This window comes from Pseudopipra pipra, chromosome 5 (genome assembly GCF_036250125.1).
Source record: "Pseudopipra pipra isolate bDixPip1 chromosome 5, bDixPip1.hap1, whole genome shotgun sequence".
In the NCBI taxonomy this organism is placed as follows: domain Eukaryota; kingdom Metazoa; phylum Chordata; class Aves; order Passeriformes; family Pipridae; genus Pseudopipra; species Pseudopipra pipra.
The window spans coordinates 34592060-34616481 of NC_087553.1; the positions used below are offsets into that span (position 1 = coordinate 34592060).

At 36.8% G+C, this 24422-nt stretch overlaps 1 protein-coding gene across 3 annotated transcripts in view; it reads right to left on the reverse strand.

Moving 5' to 3' along the window:
- TMTC2 (transmembrane O-mannosyltransferase targeting cadherins 2) overlaps positions 1 to 24422 on the reverse strand; it is a 244885-nt gene that overhangs the window by 121203 nt on the left and 99260 nt on the right. For 2 of the 3 annotated variants that reach the window (XM_064655536.1, XM_064655537.1), the window contains exon 2: positions 18958 to 19528. The exons of the other annotated variant lie outside the window; for it this stretch is intronic. In XM_064655536.1, the coding sequence (XP_064511606.1) occupies positions 18958 to 19528 (571 nt within the window). The remainder of the gene's footprint in view (positions 1 to 18957; positions 19529 to 24422) is intronic. 3 annotated transcript variants of the gene reach the window in all.

The following is a 24422-nucleotide window of genomic DNA, read 5'->3' on the forward strand; positions in this document are numbered from 1 at the left end:
CAAGTAGCCACAGAAAATATTCTATTACAAAGGAGGGAAAAAAAAGGGGAAAAAACAATTGATCCTCTGTCAGATTGGCTTCTCTTTGACTGATGGACACTACAGTAAATAAGTAGAAAGGTGGAGAGAAATACCAAGTATAGTAATGTAATCTGTGTGTCTTTTAAAATAAGCTTATACTAAAACTAGTTTCTGATACAACACCATGCAGAGATTAACTTGCTAAAGATCTTTTGTGAGATTAAATTTGCTAATTTTCTATCTATAGTTTAGGAATACTAAACATGTTTTCTGTCACTTTATGCATTGTGCTAAATTTTTACCTAGATGATTTTTATACCTAGGCTATAAATTCTAAAAATAAGTTTGGAACTAACATCTGCTTGTTGAGGCCACTTTAGGAGGACAATGGGAGGAAAGTATCAACAAGGTTATTTTGTTGAATGCATGGGAAGAAGTTAACACTGAGATAGCTAAAAATGCCAAGGTTCAAGTATTATCAGGAAGTGTTCTGAAATTAAATTCCTTCTGGAGTACAAAACAGAACTTGAAGAATTTAAAAAGGAAGATACACAGCAGGAAACACAGTTGTGCTAATCACTTATAAGCTTGACATGGCTTTTAATATATTTGTATTTCTCTGATTCATAATAAATTATCTACTTCCAGTACTTGGCATCAGGTCTCTGTTTCTTTGAAGCAAGGTCCAAAATGTGTTGTCCCTTTGCCCTTCCACACAAGGAACTATGCTGCTGAATCACTCCATTGCCTTGATTCCTATAGCCCCAGTGCTATGGTTGTGACAGATATCCCAGGAGATCCTGTAGAAAACCAGGTTGACGGATTGGGACTTTCCAGGTTCATGCCCAAAATGTGACCAGCAGTCATCTGTGTAGTTATGTATCAGATGTTAAAACTGTCAGCTTAAGACTTATCTTTTCCCACTGAGTTTTTCCTAAGCTATCTCAGTGATGCAGATCTCAACAAGCTTTACTCTCGCTTACTAACTGAGAAGTGTCCTGGGGTCTGAAGACTCCATTGTAAATATACTGACTGATCAACTTTCATTAGTGATGTTACTTTCAGACTGACAACTTTGGTTTTAAGTATTACACATAATATAGTTCATAAAACAGAAGAAACAATTTTCTGTAAAAATGTATCATAAGATTCACTAATTTTGTGGGACAATATTTTCCCTTTTAGGTTTGATGGGTGGAGGAAGTGAGAACCTCCTGGTGCTTCACACATAGTGTTACGATAATTTACTTGACAAGGGAGAGACATGACAGCACAACCTTCTCAGAGGTTGGTATTTTACACAGATACACAATAAAATGTTAAAATATGCTAAACGCTCTTCAGCTTATCCCCTGAACTCAAAAAAAATCTACTGTCAGCTGTCTAGGCTTTCTAATCAGTTGCTATTTAACATTTATCTAAATAATAGTTGACAGTATAAAGTAAGATTGGTCAAATGCACTTTTAAATCCTTTGTAATAAAAATTTCTACTAGACCTAGAGAGAGACACTCAATCTCACTGACAAACTTCACATAGTGGATAGAGATGCATGGGCAACTAGCAGGTTTTTTAGGTTCAGCGATTTTTTTTCCTGCTTCATTTTCTTGCTGGAATTTTAAAGATCATATATTTAGATAAGACTTTGAACTTTTCACCTTTAGGTTATCATTGATGACATTAAAACAAGAATAAAGAGTTGGGTCCTTGGGACAGTACAGAGCTAATGTGAGAGTAATTGGTTTTTATCTTTCCTAAAATAAAGCCTACAATGGCAAATTCACAGTCTTGGCATGTACAAATGAATTATGTTTAGCTTTGGTGTGTATGACATTGTTCTTCTAAAGCAAAGGGCTATTTAGCAGAAACCAGTTACATAAAAGTCTTGTTCAGCTCTTGGCCTGATCTGTTGTGTGGTTATTGCAGAGTTTGGACCGACAAGTTCTTCTACCAATGAGCTTCTACAGCTAACTTACATTTTCACCTCTCCTTTCTTCAGATTTACATTTTTATAGGACATGTTTCTTCTGACAAAGTAAAGACAAGATCTTAAGATATCAGACTGTGAACTAGGAACACATTCCACTTCCAAAATTTATCTACCTTTTTCCTCCTGATTATAAACTTTTCCAATCTGGCTCTGTTCACACTACATAATAGGCTTCCATCTTTAACTTGAAGGAATATTACCACAACTCGGTAGAAGAGAGGCTTATTCTTTGCTAGAGAATATGTGAAAAGTACCTTCAAGCATTATATTTTTATTATTCAATTATTTCTAAATTAACAGTCAACTCTCTCATCATCATGCTAAACTTGCATGTTTTGTTTTCTGGCTTACCTAATAAAAAATAAAATAAAATAAAAGCATCTAGCCCCTTACTTCTTGTTGCTCTTGTCTGGTTTCTAACATTTTTACCCACAATTATCTCACAATTTTGTAAAAAATTTTTGCTTTTAAATACTAAAATGTTGTATAGCAAGGAATAACTTCATTCTTGCATTATGACAGAATGATACAGCCCATAGAATCTATTTCAATCCTGATCATCTTTAGGAAGATATGGCAGGACACATTTTCACAATTAGCATCTTCAAATTATTCCTCTTCTAACATCTGGTTTGTATTTTGCAACACCACCACCCAAGATTTCTTTACACAGTTGTCCTTTTTTTAAACAAATCCCCTGCTTTAACTAGCATTTTTTCAAATATATTTTCATACCCATGTTTCTAATCCATTTTCAGTAGTAGTGCCTAATTGGTTACATAAATAACCAATAAAATACAGGACTATAAACCATCTTTAATTCAATCCCAAGGGCACTCTTCTGAACTAACAGTTAATAGCATAAGTTAGCAATACTTTGAAAAGTTAAGTGAAGATAGCAAGGGCAAAGCTGTATCCTAACTTTCTTTCTTTTACCTGAATGAACATCTGTGATCATTAGTTTTAGATTATAATTTCTTAGAAGCACATTACCCTAATCTCTTATAGCCACTTTGAAATTGCACATCATTAAGTTTAGGTCCCTGCTTCCAGTTCCCACTGTATACTTGAGCACAATAGAGTGCCTATTAAATAAACACTTGGCAGCATAAAAATTGCAGCAGATGGGCAAGGTGCAAAGTGGCACAAGGGTTGAGTCTATATGCCAAAACAAAACAAAACAAGAAAGCACCTTTTTCAGATCCTTTGTTCTAATAAAAGGTCAATATGCAAAAAATAGATGTTTCGTAGTCATCTGGAAATGTTTCAAATGACCTCAAAAGACTACCTCTGTTAGCTTAAGAGATTCATTTGTCTCATCCCCTTTCAATTGTGGTATATTTGAGTCCTTTAATTTCAAAATCCTCTACAAACTTCCTTTGGGACCCTTATAAAATATTTACAAAGACATAGCATACTACAGACCTAAATATAAGCCTCTAACATTCCAGTTATTTGTGACACAGTCATTTATACCTCTGGTTTGTCTGTCGGCTACCCAGGTTTTCATCCACTTGGTGACAGTCTTCACAATATCAATATGAATTATTTTTAAAGTATAATTGAGATGGAGAAGAAATATACCAGAAGAACAAGATTCAAAATTCAGACAATGAAATTTTAAAACTACTGGAAAAAAATTTTGTATTTTTAATTGAATCATTTACATGTTAAAATTTGGAATTTCTAGGTAAGATGATCCACCACCTCTTCAGAATTTTATTAACAGCACTGTGTATGATCTACCTATTAAATGAATGTATATGAAAATACAACTACACACACATTCCTCTCTGTATACTATGACTTCTACTGAGAGGCTTTAAAATATTAAAGTCTGATCTATAATTTAAACTATGAACTCAAGATCCAACAAGATTATGCATTCATATTTTTCTTATTACACTCCATTCTCTTCATCATCTTGTTTTACTTTACAATCTTTATAAACAAAAAGAAAACAGGATTAAGTTCATCTATGTTCTTCCTTTCTTCCCAGCTGCTCAAACTGTGTTGTTATTCTTATAAGTAATTCTAGGGACAAAGTCTCCATCCTGATTTTGCAGGAGTGTGGTATTTTGGGGGAGATTTTGTCAGCCCCTCCTCATTGTCTCTAATGAAGTTCATCCTTTTTCTCAACTGCTAACAGTCTCTCTCACTTCACTCTCTTTGGTAACCACTAAATCACTCTGGTTTTCACTCTCCTTGGATTTCTTCTGAAAGATATATCTGTCCATGTATTCTTTAATTTCCCTTTTACAAAGGTAATGTTGCTTGTTATTAAAAAGGCTTGTTAACTTCATGAGAAAATGATATTTGGGCACAAAATCATGTCTTATGATCCTGATATTTCCAATCACTTACCCACAACTTTCATATTTAAGCTGTTCCACAACAATCTTCTTTCCTGCAACATATCAAACCTGGATTTTCCCAACAGGCAGTTCAAATAGGCTACAGCAAGATTAACTATGATTTAGTGATAGAAATTTTGACTTTGCATCAAGCATTTCAATGTGATCTTCATCCAAATAATTTTTTGTGCATGCTTTGAAAAATATCACAGATTTTCAGAGATGGGGATAAACCCCATGGACATATGTACTACAATCCTACACTTAGAGGAATCTTCTAGTAGAACAATAAGCCTTTATTGTCCATTGCTGCTGTTAACTTTAGATGGCAAGTCCCTAGTGTTCAGTGGGGTACCAAACTTAATATGGAAATTGATTAATTAGACTTCAGTGGTAGCCTCAGCTTCATTAACATTTCCTATCTGAAGTAGCTGTGAGTTAACATTTAGGATTTATTTACCTATATTACCCACTACTGAATTTTTTACCATCCAAAGGACACAAGAAATGAAATATTTTTCTCTCTGCATGATACAGGAAACATAGTCATTTTTCCCTTCTCTGCTTATCTCCAACAATTTCAAAAATAGCAAGAGAACTTTGTTTCAGATGGACTTTGAAAACCATGCACTAACTTATCAGAAAAATAAAAGCCTTTTAACTAATGATCTTGTTTAACCAGCCTCCCATTTTTGGGGAGAGTTATCTCCAGGTAATTTCTCTTCAGGCCCAGTCATTTCTGACCTACACCAAGAAAACACAGTCAAATAGCAACCAAAGCTAAATTTGTGAAGTAAATCTTGACTAAGAATTTGCATGAGTTTACAAACAAGTTTTTTCACTGAAGAAAAAAAGTTTAGCATTAGTTACATCAGAACTAGATTTCAAACTATTTTCACCAGGAAGAATGTCATTATTTCCCACATACAAGTAGAGGTGCACCCATGATGGCTTAAGCACATCATAAAGGCAGCTTTCATTAGATCATCAAATATATCAAAACAACAACTTTTGAACATGAAGCCCTGCTTCAGGGTTCAGTAAGATCTTCACAGGACAAAGTCCAGAAAAAGTCAATGGTCCCACATTAAAACCATGGTCTTCACTTTTAAGGACAGCACATAGAATAAGGATGAAACATTCAAGTGCAGAACTGCAGAAGTTGTGACACTGTTAACTGGACATTTACATTTCATTAAGCTTTCATGAGGAGTCTGTATTTCTGCAAGCAGCTTATGTAATTTACAATTGGCAGTACAGCCAGCTAATGGCAGAATATATCAGTTTATCAAAAAAACTGTAAAGAAAACATGAAAGACTTAAATTTCCACAGCCATTGACCTTATCAACAGGGCGAAAAAAATGGAAAAATTTACTTATTTCCTTTAATGCACAGAAAACTTAGTTTCCTTAAAAAGCACTTCTAGGACTTTCAGTTAGAAAATTTTGAAGCCATTTTGCTGTGCCTCTTCATGTTGACAGGCTTGGAGAAAATCTGTTGATGCTGAGCAGCATGGCTTTGGGACTCATAAAAAGGTTAAGCCTGCAGTGAGTTTTCAGACATGTATGTTTTGGGTTCTTTTAAATACCTTTTTTTTTTAAAAAAAATCAGTATTTTAAATTATTTGTGTATCACAGTAATAGAACATTTAATCTAAATACTGTAACCATGCCCAGAGGATGAAATAGCAAAACAGAGCAGACAGACAGATGGACTTAAAAAGCGCTCTCTGAGGGTTTGAAGCTGCCTGCTATACTACAAGTAAAACAAATAACTGCATTAAAACATGAATTTATTACCCCAGTGAGGTAGTAGGTTGGTTGCTAACCACCAAGAGCCACAGAATGGAAGGCCACATATCAAATAAGATTTTATAAAATTTCACTTTTCATTAGTCTGCCAAAACTTATAAGAAAATGTACAAGCAGTGCATACAATAAGGACAGAAAACAGGTGTTGTATCATCTGGCTGATAAGAACAACTCTGCTGATTAATATACAAATATTTAACCTTTACAGGTTCCCAAATTTTCATACGATAAACTTTTCAATCAATTCTTTTTTTTTTCACCATTACTAATTTCTCCCTTTTTTCCTTATAATTTAGGCAGCTAGTCCAAAGAGTTGGACATAAGCAGGCACTGAAATTCTTGCATTCTAATATCACAGGAAAAAAACCCAAATGTTAGGATGGTATAGACCTGAAGCTAAAAACACTGAGCATTAAGGACTAAGTCAAAGAGCACTGTCTTCATTAAAAAGCCTACTAAGTAACTGCTGCTTCAGAATAAGGTTATAATTTCAGACTGAATTCATTTCTAGTAGGAAACCAGGCTATAACTGAAGGAGCTATCTATGCCATGTAGCTATAGCACAGATACTGGATGCAGATTTGCAGTCACAAATATAAGTAAGGCAGATATTAGTGAAGAGGCCAGACTGACACCTGTATCTTCATTATTTCACCTGATGATGGCTGGGGTTATTATCAGATTATCAGAGCACAGAGCAGCCATCTGGGTGCTCCAGAGCCTTGGAGACCAACCCAAGAGCACAAGGACACATCAACCTTTTTCGCTACTGGGCAATCACAGATTGCTGACAACACAATATATCATGAGCAGGGCTGTGCCAAGGTAGAAATGGTTATTTGCAAGCATTTAGAGCTAATATAGTACCATATATATCAAGGTCTATGTTAGAGTGGAAACAATTTTCTAGACTGAAAATCAATAGATTTAAAAGAGGCATTGTTTTCAAAGTTGCCTTTAGAAACCACGTCTTCAAAAAGATACATCAAGACAGAGTTATCAAAACAATAATTTAAATATAAAACAGATACTGATTGCGCTATCCTTTTTATATGTAACTCAAAAAATATTTGAGTTACATATAGTGCCTGAAGTGGTTAAAAGTGGGATTCTAGATAACAAGTAATCTGCCACAAGTGCAGCCAGGTCACAGTTTTATCCGAACATCGAGTAAGAAGCACAATTTTGAGCAAGTAAGGAATTTTTCTTTCCCCTTTTCAAACCTCATGATTAGAGATGAAATTCTGAAAAGGTTTACTCTACAGATTTGCAAAACAGAAAGCAAATTAAAAATTTCTAAAGTTAATGTTTACCTCTCAATTATTAAGACTGATTTTGAAAGGCCCAAAATGAACACAGCGCTAACTTATTTTGACTACAAGGTGTCCTGATAAAAAGAGGGTTCAAAAATACTTGGGTCAAATTACGAAATCAGCACACATGTACTTGTCTGGCCAGCTTCAAACTTTATGCTGTAGTATCAATCTAGTATCAGGTATCCAAGGACTCCATCTACTTGCCTTGTGTTTAAATCCATTTCTGCAGTCTGTACCAAGGTCCCTTAAGTCAGCTTGCTTGGATACTTTCACATTTTACCATTATCACTAACTGCATACTATAGTACAGGTTTAACCCAGGATAAGAGTTTCTTACCACTAACATCTTTTACAGAAGTTGACTGAAATAATTAATTGATATCCTCTTCCAAGGAAAAATGTCATTACCAGAACAAAGATACATGGACAGAAGGTGGGATGGTTGGGGTTTTTTGTTTGGTTTGAGGGATTTGTTGTTGTTGTTGTTTTGTTTTTGTTTAGGATTTTCTTCTTGCCTAGCTTGGTTTGGTTTGGTACGTATGTGAATCAGTAAGAGATCAGAGAAGCGGCAAAGGAAGCAAGGTAAAAATACACATTATGCAGGTACCTTCTAGCTGGGTTTAAACTGGGATAAAGATACATAGATTGATACTTTTTGTTCTCAAAGAAATTATACTTAGGATTTTGTTTGTAACTAAACAGAATTGCATAATCATGGAACCTGGTGTTTTTCAATCCATACTCTCAACCAAAATTACCCACAAAATGTCATCTTCTGAGTTAACAGCTCATGTCAGAAGAGGTAAAAATATAATGGTTTAAACAAATAAACAAAGCAAAATCACTCTACAAAATTGCTAATGCTGTCTTTCCTCAGATTTCAAATTACAAGAAGCCAAAAATGTTATATATGAAGTAGTACAAAGAAGCAAGAGTTAAAAAGATTGGCATTGCTTCTATGTTAAAACTCAGGGGAGCTATTTTGTGGTGGTGTTTTGCCGCTTCTAATAATGTCTTTCAAGGAGAAAAATCTCCAAGTAAGAGATAGAACTATAATAAACATGTATTTTAAAAATAAACCATAATCTCACAATCCCTACTAAATAAACACTGCTGTTGATGCAAGCTTCATTGTACTCTACAGCAGTACAAGCTACCCAGGATACTTTTAAAACATGCAGACTAAAACATGCAAAAAATTTGACCATAACCCCCAAAGTCCTGTTTTCTGGGAGAGAACGAATTTACAGAGACTCAACACAATTCTACCCTCTCTTTTCCCTTGCTCCCTCATTGCCTTTATTAACTAAATATGTCCCTACACTAACTTTAAAGACTTTGTTGCTATGGGAATTTATTTCCATATTTTATTGTCAAGGAGAAAACCAAGATTTTGGTGATTAAATGTCACAGAAGCTCTGACTTTTGCACAACCTAATCAAATCTACAGCCTTAAAAACAATCTGCGTATGTGTCTGAAAGTCTTACCATTCTGATCATAAAAAGGTACATATGTTCTACCTGGCATTTAAGAGCCAAGTACAAAAATTCTCTCTCTCCCTTCCCCCAAAAGCTTTTGGATAATTTTAATGTAATTTCTGTGTGTGCATTTTCAACTAGTTTCCTAGAAACTTGGTAATAAAAAATATTTTTCTTTTTTCCCTTCTCTCAATGTGGACTACCCACAGCATTAAGAGATTCTTCTCTTTTCTAAGTGACATTCAAGGTTAGTGAGGCTAGAAATTCACCTCCTAATAACAGCCATAAAGATAGCCACAGAATTGCAAGCCTGGATTCCTTCCCTCCCCATACCTAATCTACATTGCAGCTGGAAAAAGAAATCCGGGCATATGTACAAAATATTGTTCAGTTCCTCTAGTAAATACGCCAAAAAATGTTTGCTGCCTTCTATCACAACTGGCTGTTTCCACTGTAAATCTCATATACTTGTACTTTGCTCCTTTTTAATATTGTAACTGTCTAGATAGGTTAATGTTTAGAATCACTCACTTAGAAAAAGCGCGCACATAATCATTAAATCTTTACGACTTAAATGAAAATGAGCATAAGCCAGAAAATTCAAAATTAAACCCAATACCAAGAGAAAAGTCTCCCCTGTGACTTAGGGTTTGCATATGTTTCCACTCCTTCAAAACATGTTCTCCTGGGTCTGGAATCGGAGCTCATGCTCGTGTACCAGGAATGGCTCTTTCTTGTTAGGACTCTAAGAAGACAACTGAGAATAGACTCAGGCAATGCTGTCAGAGCACTACAGTTCTGAAACTTAGACAATTACAGTTAAGATACTCAAAAATCAGGAGCCTGATCATCATGTACTCTCAGCAGTGCTATCTTTCCCAAAGGTGCTGTAACATACCGCTGGGAGTCAGAACTCAGGGCACACAGAAGCTGCACCTGCTCCCTAATCTATTTGATTCTGACTGGGGACATATTTAGAGGTTTTGCCTCTTCTGTCACTATTATTGCACGCCCTGACTGCTGGGAGCAGAAGGTTTAATTTGTTATTTAGCTGTGATTGACCAAGTGCAATGCGTTCATTAGGCAAAGCTCACCAGGAGCTACAAGCATTCAACACTTCATCAAATCAGGACATTTAGGAGTCTAAACATGACATTAGGAGGCTAATGTAAAGCACTTATGTACATACAGGTACAGGTATAAACTTTGTGTGACGCAACAAACACAATCCATACTTGATGAATATAACCATGAACACATGCATTTTAACCAAGGCACTAAACCAGGTTTAAGCAGAAAGGCATCACACCCGAAGCAAATCTGACAAAAGGAATTACACCAGGAAACATTTAACTCACTGAAATATCACTCAGCTTTAGCACTGTATGTTGGTTTTCCCATTTTGTGGCCAGTACCCAGACAATGGACCCATGGAAGAACCAGAGCTAGGGCGAAAGGAACCTGGCTTTCTAGCTAGTGGAAAAATGGAAATCTGAAGATTGGGCAAAGCTGCCTATATTTCTTATCTGTCAAAGTTCACAGGTACCCAAGTCCCCGTATCTCAGCACAAAATATACTTAAGTATTAAACATATAAACATTGACCAACCCTAACAAAAAGCATGAAATTTAACTGTTCTTTAATACTGATATTTTAAACAGGAAAATTGCCAGCTTCTGCAAAAACAGTTTTAAAGAGCTTCTCTAATTAGGGAGCTAAAATAATCACTAAGATGAAGAAAAACCTATACCTGTAAATGCCTAATATTCTGAAACACAGTTGTTAGAAACTATGGTAAGCTTGGTGCTTTCAATTGATTCCTTAAATATTTTGAAAAACATTAAAAACTAAGACAGTAACATTTTCAGGTTGATACTATTTGCAAAGGTTTTATAGACTGGAAAGTACTGAGTCCACCAATACACAACACTATGAAAAAGTCATGCTGTTCTTGATGTCCATAATTGGCATACAACCTCAGAAGAAAAAATAAGCGCTAACAAAAATTGTGCAAAGCCTGTGGAAACTTTCTCACCTTGTGATTCTTAAAAAGATCCCTTTTAAGCCAGGGAGAATGTACTGATTTGGGCTGGTTTGTTCATTATCTTGATAGTAGCTAGAATGGGGTATGTTTCGGATTTATTTGGAGTATGTGCTGGAAACAGTGTTGATAACACAGGGATGTTTTTGTTATATTGAGCACTGCTCACAGAGTGTCAAGGCCTTTTCTGTTCCTCACACCACCCCACCAGCGAGGAGGCTGGGGGTGTACAAGGAGTTGGGAAGGGACACAGCCAGGACAGCTGACCATAGGGATATTATATGGCATCATGCTCAGCATAGAAAACTGGAGGAAGAAGAAGGAAGGGCCAAATATTCAGGGTGATGTCATTTGTCTTCCCAAGTAACCATAACGCATGATAGAGTCCTGCTCTCCTGAACACCTGTCTGCCCACCAGCAGTAGTGAATTAATTCCTTGCTTTATTGTGCAAGCAGCTTTTGCATTTATCTACTAAACTGCTTTTATCTCAATCCATTAGTTTTCTAACTTTTCCCCTTCCCCATCCTACTGGGGGCAGTGTGCAAGCGGCTCTGTGGGGCTGGGGTTAAGCCACAGCAGGGAAGAATGGAAGAACACAGCATACTTTTATGCTATAACACAGTTTAAATCTTATGCATTACTGAAGACAGTGACAACCTTCCTCTGGCAAACTAACCTCTCTGTTAAACTGAAGGTTCTTCACAGTTCCCATAAATACGAAAAGCCTTCTCTCTTTTTTTTATTTACTTAGTCATTTATTAAAGAAACTTTGCCTTTTTCATCTTTCCAGAGAGGCATTCTCAAATATAAGCTCCTAAATATTATTGTAGACTTCAAGTGAGTAGATAAAAGTGATGAGGATTTTAGTGGCAATTCCAATAAAGATATTACAGATTTAATATTAAAATATAATCCATGTTATGCCAGTGTCAGTGACTTCAGCAAGACGGCTTATGATTCTTCATTTGTAAAAAGATACGACATGGATAAATTTGCCTTAGGATGCTGTATTTCTGTCACATGTGATCTGTTTAAATCACCCCATGAAAATATTTTCAGGAAACAACAGTTATTTATACATATTGATGTCCAATTCTGTACCATTCCACTGACATCACAGGGACCTCCAGGAGATCAATACCTCTGAGAAGATAGTGGAGGCCAATCTTGCTTTTCTTATTTCAGGATAAAACAAAAAACCCTCAAGGAGCTGTGGGAACTACAGGAAATCACAGTACTAGCTACTTGAAATTGTCAAGAGAGAAGTAAATTGCAAAAAGCTTCTTTTGTCTAGGAAATATCTGCTGTGGGAGGGGGTGTACTGGTCAAGACCGCACAGGCGTCATGCTGTTGCCATCCAGCAGAGTGAAGAGAAAATAATCAGGCTGGCTCATCCGCAAAGATGAGCAATGTATGTGCAGGCACATTCGGCTCAGCATTTCCACAATTTTGTACAGCCTTAAAGCTGTCCGGAAAATTAACCCCAAGCTGACCACTGCAGAATGAGAGATGCTAGGGAATAAATGGGGCCCCAGCTGGCAATGGAGTCCCCAGTCTTTTCCACAGCTCTCGAAATGCTAAAGGTTACCCAGCCCACCACTGTAATATTTAACAGCTTAGCACACTTGAATATGCAGCTCTTGTTAGACAAAATGAACTTGCAAGAGGTCAAATCATCTTTTGAAGCTGTAAATTATTTATTATTTTTAACTGGAATAAAAACAGCGTCAAGGGAAAGTAAACTTACTAAATATCTGACCCCAAGAATGAAGTCTGTCCTGCAAGAGAGCAGCTACTCCTCTAACAGTCTGAACACTGTAAATGCTATATTTCAAAGACATAGGGTGCCCAAAAGAGAAATAACTCACAAAATAATAGGTTACCAATCAGATCTGTCAAAATATCAAGACCTGTGGGTAATTTCAAGTATAATAAAATTCATTAGGTGCTGGAAAATAAGCAGAAAATAGATTTTAAATAATGATGAAACACTACTGTAAAATAGCATAACTTGTGGATGGAGAAGAGGTGAAAAATAAGCAAAATCAACTACTACATTGCTAAGGCTTTAGAGCTTCTCAGAAGAGAAAGACAAAACTGCAAATTTTAATCAAGAGCAGCATTTTATTTTGACATTGCTTTCCAAAGCACAATAGCTCTAAAAGTAGCAACTTCAAAGACTAAAGAATGCCGAAAGTGGCTTACTTGAAGTTTAGAGTGTTCTCAAAAATCAGTAGCTTTATCTAATACCGAGCAGCAATCATACATATCACCCACAACCAAGGCTGTTCCAAGACCATAAAAGAAAGTAGAGTTTTATGAAACTTGGTTTGGTGGTTGACCATGTCATCCATGGAAGCTCCAGGTTCACATCATTACCTTAAATAAAATATAAGCCTTCAATAAAATTGCTTTTTACAAAACCAGTACTGCTATAATAGCACAGAAGACTAGATAATACATCCTGCAATCCAATTTGTGGTTCGTGTTAAGCTATAGATACCAATAACTAATTCCACATGTGAGACAGACCCCCCGGAGGGAGATTTTAATCAAATAAGTGATGGGAAAAGAGACATTTCCTTATTTTAGTATAACAAACCCCCTGTACTAACAATATGTTGATCTGGTAAAATGTTACTGTATTGTAGCAATGGAACATTAGTAGAACATACATCTGGTTTAGTTATTTCTGTAAGGCAGTTTGTACACATAAACCACAGAGCAATAAATACTTTATCATTACCATTATATTAAAAATGAGCTTTAAATGCATTTGCCCCATCTTTTTAACTGCTAATGTTATCCAGCTCCATTCCCACTAAAAATAAAATAAATTTAAAAAAAAAAACAAAACCAAAGAAAACCAACCAAGGAAACAAAAGAAAACCTAAAAAAAACCCACTACAAGAAAAAACAGCAGCACAGTAGGGTTTGTATTAGGTTTGCACTATTAATTGGACAGAAGACTGTTGATTAATGCTTCTGCTCTCAAGCTGCATATTGCAAGTACAAAGCAATTAGACCTCTGAATTTGCATATTTTCTATCATAACAAGCTCTCTCCCATATTCAAGTCCCCCCTCCCACTCCTTCACCTTTGGTGGCTTAACTTGCACAAATCTAGCAGCTGACAGGTACAATCATCTGATACGTGTCAAACCTGACATCTCAATCAATCTGCATACCTGCTATGCAATTTACACTGGAAATGACTCAAGGTCTAAAATGCTGAAAAAATCAAATAAAAGTCTAACTTTCTTTCATAAGGAATGCTTTGCCCCAGTAGAACACCACTTTTTAATAGCTCTCATTTCAGACAACTAATTTGGGACCACAATAAATACAATTGTATCAAAATCTTCTGTCTTAAAGACAGCAAATACGTTCTTGTCAGCTAGTCAGAATAAAACAGAGCTAACCAAATGAAATGGAATCCAGACTGACAACTTTTCCAGCCAGAGTGAGAGCATCACAGGCAGACAGGAATACAAAACTTGGCAAAAGGAAAAAATCAGCATCCAAGTTCTACTGAATAACCAATACACAGATGACAGAGAAAAGAGTTGGATAGTTAAATAAGTAGCTATGATATACAATTTTAAGGTGCTTCAGGAATAGCTTCTAAATAAGGGGCAACATTCATCTGCTCTGCTCGTGGTCCTGCTTTGCAGCCGCCTTGTTCAGAAGCCCTGCCAGTCTACTCAAATTGCACTGGGATGCTGTCGTGTACCTGGTGTGAAAAATCAGGACTCACATGATAATTGGTCTTGTGTAGTAGCCATCACTTTATATTCACTGGATACTTGGCCCAAAGATGAGAACACAATGAAAAAAACCAGGCTTGTCTCCCCAATACCATCTCCTACCATCAGCTGGAGCATTTTTGAAGTTGCTTTTACCAGTTCATACTTCGCTGATCATCCTGAAGACGGTCAATAGTTTTACTATTCTTTAAACATAAAGACTCATGTCTCAGCTTCCCCAGTGGTATATTCTGAAAAAGCTTATAGAAGCTGAAAGTCATAGTCTGGCAGCATGCCAGCCCAGGTCCTTAACCACCCACTCCCCAAAATGCCTCTCTCTCCATTCCTTCTTTCTGTTCCTTCACCTTTCCTTTCAGTGTTTGCCAGTACAGCTATTTGCATGGCAATGATGAGAACTGGATATAACTGAATTGATTCAGGTTTAAAATAACTCCTAAAGATATATTTGGGATATTTTGGGCAAGGTGGTGATGTGTGTGTGTTTAAAGGCTATTTTTCTACCTGCATTTCCTCTGAGTTCAGTTTGCAGCACAGCCTAGGAAACAGATGCACCAGCTCAGCTGGACAGGGTTGGGCTTAAGGTAGATTGGAAGATCGAACCCTTTCCACTATTCGATTACAAAGCATTCAGTTCCATACCATTACTGCTTACTTAGATAGTACAGATTTGAGCTAATGAACTTAAAATTATTTTCCTTTCTTCCTTGGCTCCATTTTACACTTTTCCCCTCCAGTGCACTAAAAATGACCATAACTTTTTTCTCGACTGACCTTTTTGATGTCTTTTTTTTTCCCCTTTCTCCTGAAGTTGCCCTCTTCCAATATTGAACTGAGAGAACACAAAGCACAGATTCCAGAATCGGTACATAAACACAATTCTTCCTAATTGCCCAGACATTCTCTGAGGAAAAGGGGCTTTGTTTGGTGGGAGGTTTTTGGTTCAGTTTAAACCATACTCCAGTTTTTCTAAATGCTCAAGCCAGTTAGGGAACACAGGATGACTCTTCTGTAAATGGTTATTTTGGTCTTATCAATTAGCAGTGCAGAATGTCTTTTCAAGCAAGAAAAAGTGCATGCAATACTTTAAAAAAAAAAAAAAAGAACCCTTAATTCAAGTCTATGCTTTAATTCCACATAATGCAAAAATTAATCTCAGCTATATACTTTGGGGTTTGATTATTTTAAATACAAAATTTAAAAAAAAAAAAAAAAAAAAAAGTCCACTTGTATTTATCAATATATATAAGAACAGAACAAAACTAAACCAAAAGCTTTAAGTAAAAATCTTAGTTCTGGTCTTACTAACAATTTCAAAAGAGACAGGTTATCACTTTAAATTGTCCATCTTAAGGAGCAAACATTCTCATTCATTTGAAAATAAATTTAAAGGTACTTGCAAATCAAAAGGACAGCATCTAAACCTGCCTTCACAGTCAGGATTTGTCACATATTGCTCAGACATGCTACAATCAAAATCCAAATTTCTCAACTCCAAGTGCATTGATCATTCTCAAACTATCCAGATATCAACTAAATAGCATCCTCCAAAAGCAATTTTAGACTTCATATGGAGCAGGCCAGAGACCCACTAAGTTGAACATTCTCTAAACAGTATTTTATGGGAAAAGGTAAAACTCAAAGTCCAAAGGAAATATAAATACAGTAAGAAAGTGCTTCAGAAAATAATGATTGATAAGGAGACAATGCACTAGAATAATTATGTTCAGTATCTTTGTTAGGTAAATCGTAATGGTTTTGTTGCTCTTAAGCATTTTTATCATACCGAGACGCTCTCCAGAAGACTGACACATTTGCTTTAATTTATTTTTTTTTTGCTTTATTTATTTTTTTTTTAATTGACAATTATTATCTTTACAAAAGGCTTCATTCCTTTATTGCCCAGGGAGTGCTTGGGAACAGGAAACTGTGACATTAAAGGTAGAGGCCATGCAAAGTTGAAGTACAAAATAGTATGCAGACAAGTACTCAAAAAGAAATGCTTCTCGTAACAGGCTAGGTCAATGAAGACATTCCTGACATCCCCAGCCCTGCAGGTCACTATGTCCTTACAAAAATCTATACAACTTGAGAATGATTTCTGTAAAATTTCAGTAAAAAAGAAGTCTTACTGGAGATACTTTGTTAACTGAAGCTCCCAGCTGATCTCCTCAGTAAAGTAACAAACAGAGGCAGCAAGTGAATGAACAGAGGCTTCCCCGGTATTGAGATAAAACTGGGGGCAGCAGCGCTCAGTCTGAACAGATGTGCAAGAAACAGGTAGCCTAGTAATTTAGTGAATTAGGAAATGCATTTCTGGCAGATCAAGCAAAACATTCATATTTTTGTTCACTGTAGTCTCTCCCCATTAAATTGCCTCCAGCTAAAATCCAATCTCCAAATAGGTTTGTAATCTACAAAGCACAGAATTGTTATTCCTATCATTACAGATGGACAAACAAATTTCCATAGACACCAATTTGCTGTCCAAGGCAACTCTGATGCTGGATGGAAAAAAAACTCATAAGTCAGGTGTCCAAGTTTAGAGCTCCTCACCTAGGAAGAGAGGCCTTATGTTCAAAAAGTTAGGTAGTGGAAGCTTGGATTTCACTTGTGTCACTTAGGTCTCTTCTGGGCCAATTTTACCCTGGCCCTGAAGCAGAAAAGGAGCAAAAAGGGGAGAAAAAGCTTTTCCCCATGAAAAGTTCAACAGAAATGTCTGCAAAGGTTTTGGGTTTGAGCAATGACTGTTCAATAATAAAAAACTTCCTAAGTGTTCAGAATTTTCTGTGTCATGTGAATGTTTTTATAGGATAAGCTAACACTTGAGTTATTAATTAAACTCCATGAACTCATCCTGTGCCTTTCAGTATAAAGCTTGCTGTTACAGATGCACTTTAGGAAAAAACAAAACAAAACAAAACAAAAAAACCTTAATTAATTTACTGTTTGTTTCTGTTCATCATTAGGTGCACTATGTACCATACAGTATTTAGCTACTGACATTCAACAGGTCTTACCTACTCCAATATGCATAAGTAAAAAAAAATATACATGTATATAAATACACAGGAATTACTCTTTCCATTTCAATTTTGTCAGAAAAGAGTATGATAACTAAGTCAACATGTCACAGCAGTTTAAGAGGAAACTACCAGTGACTAGAGGTGAGGTTCTTTTTTACTCTACTATTTTCATTTTATACCATAGCTGTATAGTCTATATGAACAGAACTCATCACTGTTTTATCAAAATCTACAATTTCTTTTTGATTCATTTCGGTGAGAAATCAATATTTTAACGTCAAGGTTTTTGAGAAAGATTGCAAAGCTGTAATTTGTTTTATTGCTTTTTTTGTTTATGTCTCACTGAAAAAATGTGACATGTCCATACGAAACTTTTTCCTTTTGTTAAGTCAGTATTTTTCTGAAAGAAAGCCATTTCACTGAAAAGAAAATTACATATACTCAGCTCACTCATTTGTACAGTAAATGATGTAACCGAGTCATGATTTCAGACGGAGTTTCTGAGTACCCCTAAAATACATGTAGTCTGGGGAGAGGGAAGCTAGGGGGTTTTAGTGAGCTTTTTTGTTTGCTTATTTTACTTGCTTTTTCTTGGATAAGAAGTTTAAAAATGAGAAATAGTTATTTTGTTAAGGCACTGTTACATTTAAGTCATAGCTCCTACTAGGGGAAGAAAACAATATGCGCCAAAGGAACGTACCCAGGCCCTATGCATCTCTGTTAAACTAGAACAATAAGAGCTTTATCTTTGCCTCAGGGAGCCTGAGGGTGATAGCAGCCACCACACTTCCACGCCTGACCAAACTAAGCTGAGTTTGCAAGATACAAGAGGATAAGAGCATGAATGAATTCTTTACAAAAGGCAGTCAGATATTCAGTGCTCAATTCAAATATTCAGTGCTTGTTGGTAAACAGAATGAGGGAACTGCTGGAAGTAAGGAAAGTAATTAAAAAAAACCCCATCCCCAGCATCAAGTAATAGCAATGGTTAATAATACATGGTTTAAACAAAATATAAAAACCCAATACTACAGCTATTTAACTATTCTTTAAGCATTAGACATCTGTGCTCTTTTTTGGGACTTCAAAACTCTTTTAGCACCTGTTTAGCAGTGATTGGTGCCTTACAAATAGCTTACAGCAAAGACGACTCACCTTGCATAAAGCAGAAATGATCTGATGCATTTTCAGTCGATGAAATACAAAGACATCGTACACGGCTGAAATGGCCAGAACAGTCACTCCTTGCTCCTTCCACAGCATGCTGCATCCTGCACACAGTCCTGCTCCCAAGATCCAGCCCCAAGTACTTGGTGAGGAACCTCTGGTAGAGCAGTGCTTCACATAACACATCAGGGAAAGGAGAAAGAAGAGGCAGGCTCCAATGTCTGCCCTCCCTACAATCCCCGCTACGGCTTCCGTGTGGATGGGATGAGATGCAAACAGCAGGCCTGCTATCAAGGTCCAGTACCCATCTCCAAAGAGAATCCTGGAGAAGTTTGTGAAAAGGCCTGTGACTGCAGCATGTAATAGGACGTTTACAAGGTGGTAGCCCCATGGGTCCATTCCCCCAACAGCATGGTTAATGCGGAAGGAAAGTGTGCAGAGAGGTCTGTAGGACTTGTGGCTCCCACTATGAGTGAGCAATGTCCCCCAAAAGTCATTGTAGAAGATATGGATCCACGGCGTCTCAGGCAGAAGGTCCTGGTTTGTCTTGATAGCTCGACTACAAAAGACAAATAAAAGCTTCATTTTAACAGAAGAAAAAGGATATAAAAGAAAGGCTGAGAAAATGCAATCACACTGCTACCACAAGAAAGAATGGCATTGCTTTGGTGCTGCTTTAATTCAAGTTTGAATTTTTACAGGAGGTTTTAAAAACTACATATCTATTGACTTCCTGCTAGAGCAAAATTTCCATATAAATTGGCTTTTAAAACATTAGAAACAGATGTTACACTGTTTCCATTAAATTAAAACACCCTTCAGTGACATTCTTCTGAGTCTAACCCAGGAGTAATCGGTTAAGATTTGATGAGTTATAATTAAAATGTAAAAGAAATATGAAAAACTTGCAAACATTATTGTTGAAACAAAGGATCCTCCAGTAATTCAGAACTAAAATCCCAACTGGCCTTTTATACTGAAATTTTAATTTAGATTTTGGAATGAATCTCTCTGACACAGATGAACAATAAATACAGAAGTCAGTAGGAGCATGCAATTTTCTGCTTCTGCACAGGGCACACCCAAAACTGTCTTGTGTATATTTTGACTGACAACATTTTCTGCTAACACCTTGCCAGAGACAGACAACAGAATATTTTAAAGACGAAAATATACCTTCTATTTAAATTTTTTGTATTTCCAATAGAGAAGAAAAAAAACATGTTTCTATGTTGTATTAGCTTATGAAGTCAAGTCTATCAGCTTGATTAGAAAAAAAAAATTGCTGAAGCTTTCAGCATTTGCGCTTTCGACCACCCTGGCAAGGACTGGTGCCAGCCATCAGCAGTCTCCATGTCTAATTTGTTACTGTAAAAATCTGTCTACTACAGTGTTTGTATAAATCCAAAGATTTGCATTTAAAATTTATGCAGAGGGAGAAGGTGTGAGACCTGCTTAGTGAAAAAAGATGAGTAGAATTTAATTAGTTACTTGTATTTAAGCAATTAAAGATGCATTGTTGTTACTACTGAGCTTAACTCATTTAGCATTTATTTTATTAGCTCAAGACTCTTCTATTCAACATACTAAACAAGAGAGATGATTTATATCTAATTCTTTACTCATACTCTCTATCTGCCTTTCCAACAAATATTCTCTTATAATTAATAATTTTTCAATTCAGATGAGGGAGGGGGAAAAAAGTGTGAAATGCAAGCCCACATTTAAAATGCATGTGCATGACCAATTCATATTCTAAGACTCCCCTCACATTCTGCATTTCCTTGGAACCTTTATCCAAATCCCTTTTTTTTATAGTATTAGTTTCAGAAATGTCGTTCTTGTTCTGGAAAAGAAAAATGTTCAAGCACTGATATACTATGCCACAGAATCTCCATGCAAATACTCCAGATACCATGCAGCTCAGCATTTCCATTGTCCAGAGCATACTGTTGTAATGCTTTCAGACACGCTTCCTCTCAGCATGTCCTTTTGTCTCTGAGCATACAGAGGTTATGGAGAGGTCACCTTAAACCCTTTAAAGATCTGATGATGCTTTCTAGAATATTTGAAAATTTTCATTTTGACTTCTGCTTATGCAGTGGATCAGGTTCCCTGTATTTGTTTTCCCAACCCCACACACATTTTTCTCATTTTAGTCCAGTCACAAAAGAACACTGGAAGAAAACAAGATCTTTGTTTTCACATTATTTATCTCGTCCTTCTGTGTAGTCCTTTCCTGAAACCTAATTCCTCTGTTTGTGATTTCAGTTTGTAGTATCACTCTCAGAACCACTATCAGAAAACTAGGAATTCAGCAAGAGTAAAGCAGGTGTTAGGCAAGAAAGAGTCCATTCTCTGAGAAAAATATATTATATTTAGACTACAGGCTCCTAAAGGCTAAGGATGGCTATCAGATGTCAGGATTTAGAGTTAAAACCCTGAACAGTGATAGTGTTTTTTCTTGGGGAAATAATAAGAAAATAAGTGGCAACAATATTGCCAGAACAACCACCCTCCCCCCAGGCAGCACATTCTGCCTCAAAGAGCCTAGACAGTGCACAGGTTATTCCCAGGAAATGGTAGCTTTTATTATATCTTTTGCAAATATGGCCATTTCCAACACTTGAAGCTATGTAACCACATAGCAAAAAAACCCAAAAAACAAACAGAACTGTGGCTATCAGTACACATGTATAAAACGACTCCACACAACTCTGCTATGCTTCTGAAAGAACTAGCCCCCTCTCTGACAGTTTTCATGCAGCAGACACTCATATTGGACTATTCCCCATCAAAAGTAAACTGATTATCTCCATATCATAAAGAAATCTATTGTGTGTTCCAAGGCATTAATTCAGTCAAATTTTATTCACAGCCTTAGCAACAAATTTGAGGCAAACTTGATCCTTTCTTGTTTAGACCTGTCCATATTAAAAATTAAAACAAAGAAACAAACAAGGAAAAAAAAACCACACAATAAAAAAATCAAAATGAAGCCCTGAAGATACAGTATTGATCACCCTATATTTGGGTATGGATTTCAGCAGGCAATTCTGAAATACTCCTAGTTTCTTGTGCATTTAAATGCAACATATTCTAGAATCTGTCAGTCAGCATGAAACATATAGAAGCTACCAGTTCCAGTTTACTCAGTGGTTTAGTCAGGTCAAATGCTGTATTTTCTGGAAATCAGGATTTTAAATAAAGTTAAAATTTCTTTTCATATGGTTATTTTTTTATTAAATATTTATAAGAAAAAAAAGTCTTGCTAATGCTTTGGGATATTAGAAAAGTCTAATACAAGAGGAAAGCTGGAGGTCCTACAGTGAAGAAGCAAGTCTCACACAGATTGATTGTTAAAGTTCAACTACGCTGTTTCACATCATAAAATGTAAGGAAAAATATACTTGGCCAACGTTAGACTTGACGGTGCAGGAGGATGCTGGAATACAAGCACCCAAGATACCAGAGCCAGGTAGCTCTGTGTCATTTTACTCTCAATAAAAGTGAATGAAGTCTCAGTAACACTAAGACTGAGGTCAGACATAAAGAGTCTGTGGGCTGAGTCCAGCCTATGCACCACCAGCCAAGTTGGGATCTGCATCCCTAGCCTGGCTGTCCAACTGCACTGGCAAAAAAACCATTAAGTAAAATGTTTATCTCTAGGAAGAGGAAAGAAATACAAGGTCTGTATCTAATAAAATAAAAGAATAAAAATAAATAGTACTCAATTGCTCACATTAGGGCCCCAAGGGCACTAATGAGCCTTGACAACCTGATCACCCTCCCAAGGCTCTCACACCTTGCCCACAGTCCCAGGACCTCATGTCAGCTCCCCCCACGCTGCCCAGGGCCCAGGACCCCATGTCAGTCCCCCAGGGCCATCAGCCTTTGCCCCAGTGACACCTCAGCAGGGCCAGTCTTAAGGTCCCCAAGCCTTACCCTACCAAAGGTCTTGCTGAGGTGGGTCCATATTCCCAGCCTGGCCTTTTTCCCAGGGGGGTGCCCAATGCCTGGGGCTAGGGCTGCCCCAGCTCCTAACTGGGGCAAGGCTCTGTTTTGTCTTTAGCTACCAAATAACCAAGCTGTTAACTCTGCTTAGTTACCAATTTCAGCCATAATTCTGAAAGCAACCACTCCTCCCAGCCTGGCAGGTAGTGCCAAGAGTGACCCCAGGAACACATCCCATGCTAGCAGCCACACTCACTCTCTGCAGATAGAAAAAATTATTAATTGCTGGTTCTGTGAAAGACTCTGAAATAAAGGAAACTACAAAATGCTTTTAGCCTTGCCTGCTGCTTCCCTCACAGTTTACCTTTAGGTTGCGTCCTGCAGATTAGTTCAGTCTTGCTAATGGGCATAAGGGCAGCTCTCCAACTGCACTCATCACTCTTCAGCAGAACTGCAAACTCTGCTCTCGCTAAAAGGCAGCAGGTCACCCAAAAAAGTAATTTCTCAAAATTCCAACACAATTGGCATTTTTACTTTCAAGCAGTCTCTGATAAGGGTGCTGTAGGCTCAGTCAGGGAGCTTGCTTTCTTCAATTTGCAATGCCTGACCATTTCATACATCCCAGGAGAGAGGGATATCTCACTGAGTATAGAACAAATGGATGCGCTGCAGGGTGGGAGGGGAAGGAATTGGAGTCAGCTATCAATTCTTCAGAAATGGAAAGGTGAAGAAAGACAAAAAACTGTAAAGGTAAAATCATAATTTCTAACCCATTCAAAAGAATCCTTCTGCCTCCTGCCACAAACCACTTATTTGCCCAGGTCAATACACACCTTGAGTGTAGTCGCTGAGCTTTTTTTTCATCAAACTTAAAAATGCCAGAGATCCAGCCATTCACACAGGCACATTTACATGCATACACACACAAAAAAAATCCCAGATGTTTTTAAAATTAACAGCTATATACGTCCTAAACTTCTGCAGTGGTGCTAAACTGATCCAGGTGTTAACACTAGGGTAAAAAAACAGATGCGACATTCTAAAGTGATTTAACAAGTTAAGCCTTATATCCAGCTTCAGTATTGCTAATGGTCCCCATATGCTGCAAATTAACATCAGCATTTGAAGTAGACAACATATTTTAAAGGAAAAGGAGAAATCCCAAACGTGCACACAGGAAGCCATTGACCAGACCTCTCTCACATAAAATAGATAGGGAGTGATGGACTGGCAAGTCTCTACTTGTAGGTTCTTCGTTGTTTTTCCTCAGTCATTTATAAATAGCATTGATTTAGTCCTTTTTCATAAACAGCAACAGGAAAGCACCCTAGAGAATTTTAACAGTGGATCTTAATGAGATACCCTAAGTATGCTTTCCAGGCTATGTGTTACTTGTATAGACAACAAGACTGAAAACACAGACAGAGCCAACTTTTTTGAGTACAAGCATCCCCAAAGTACATAGCAGCTGAGTCAATCCAAGCTATGTACAGGCTATC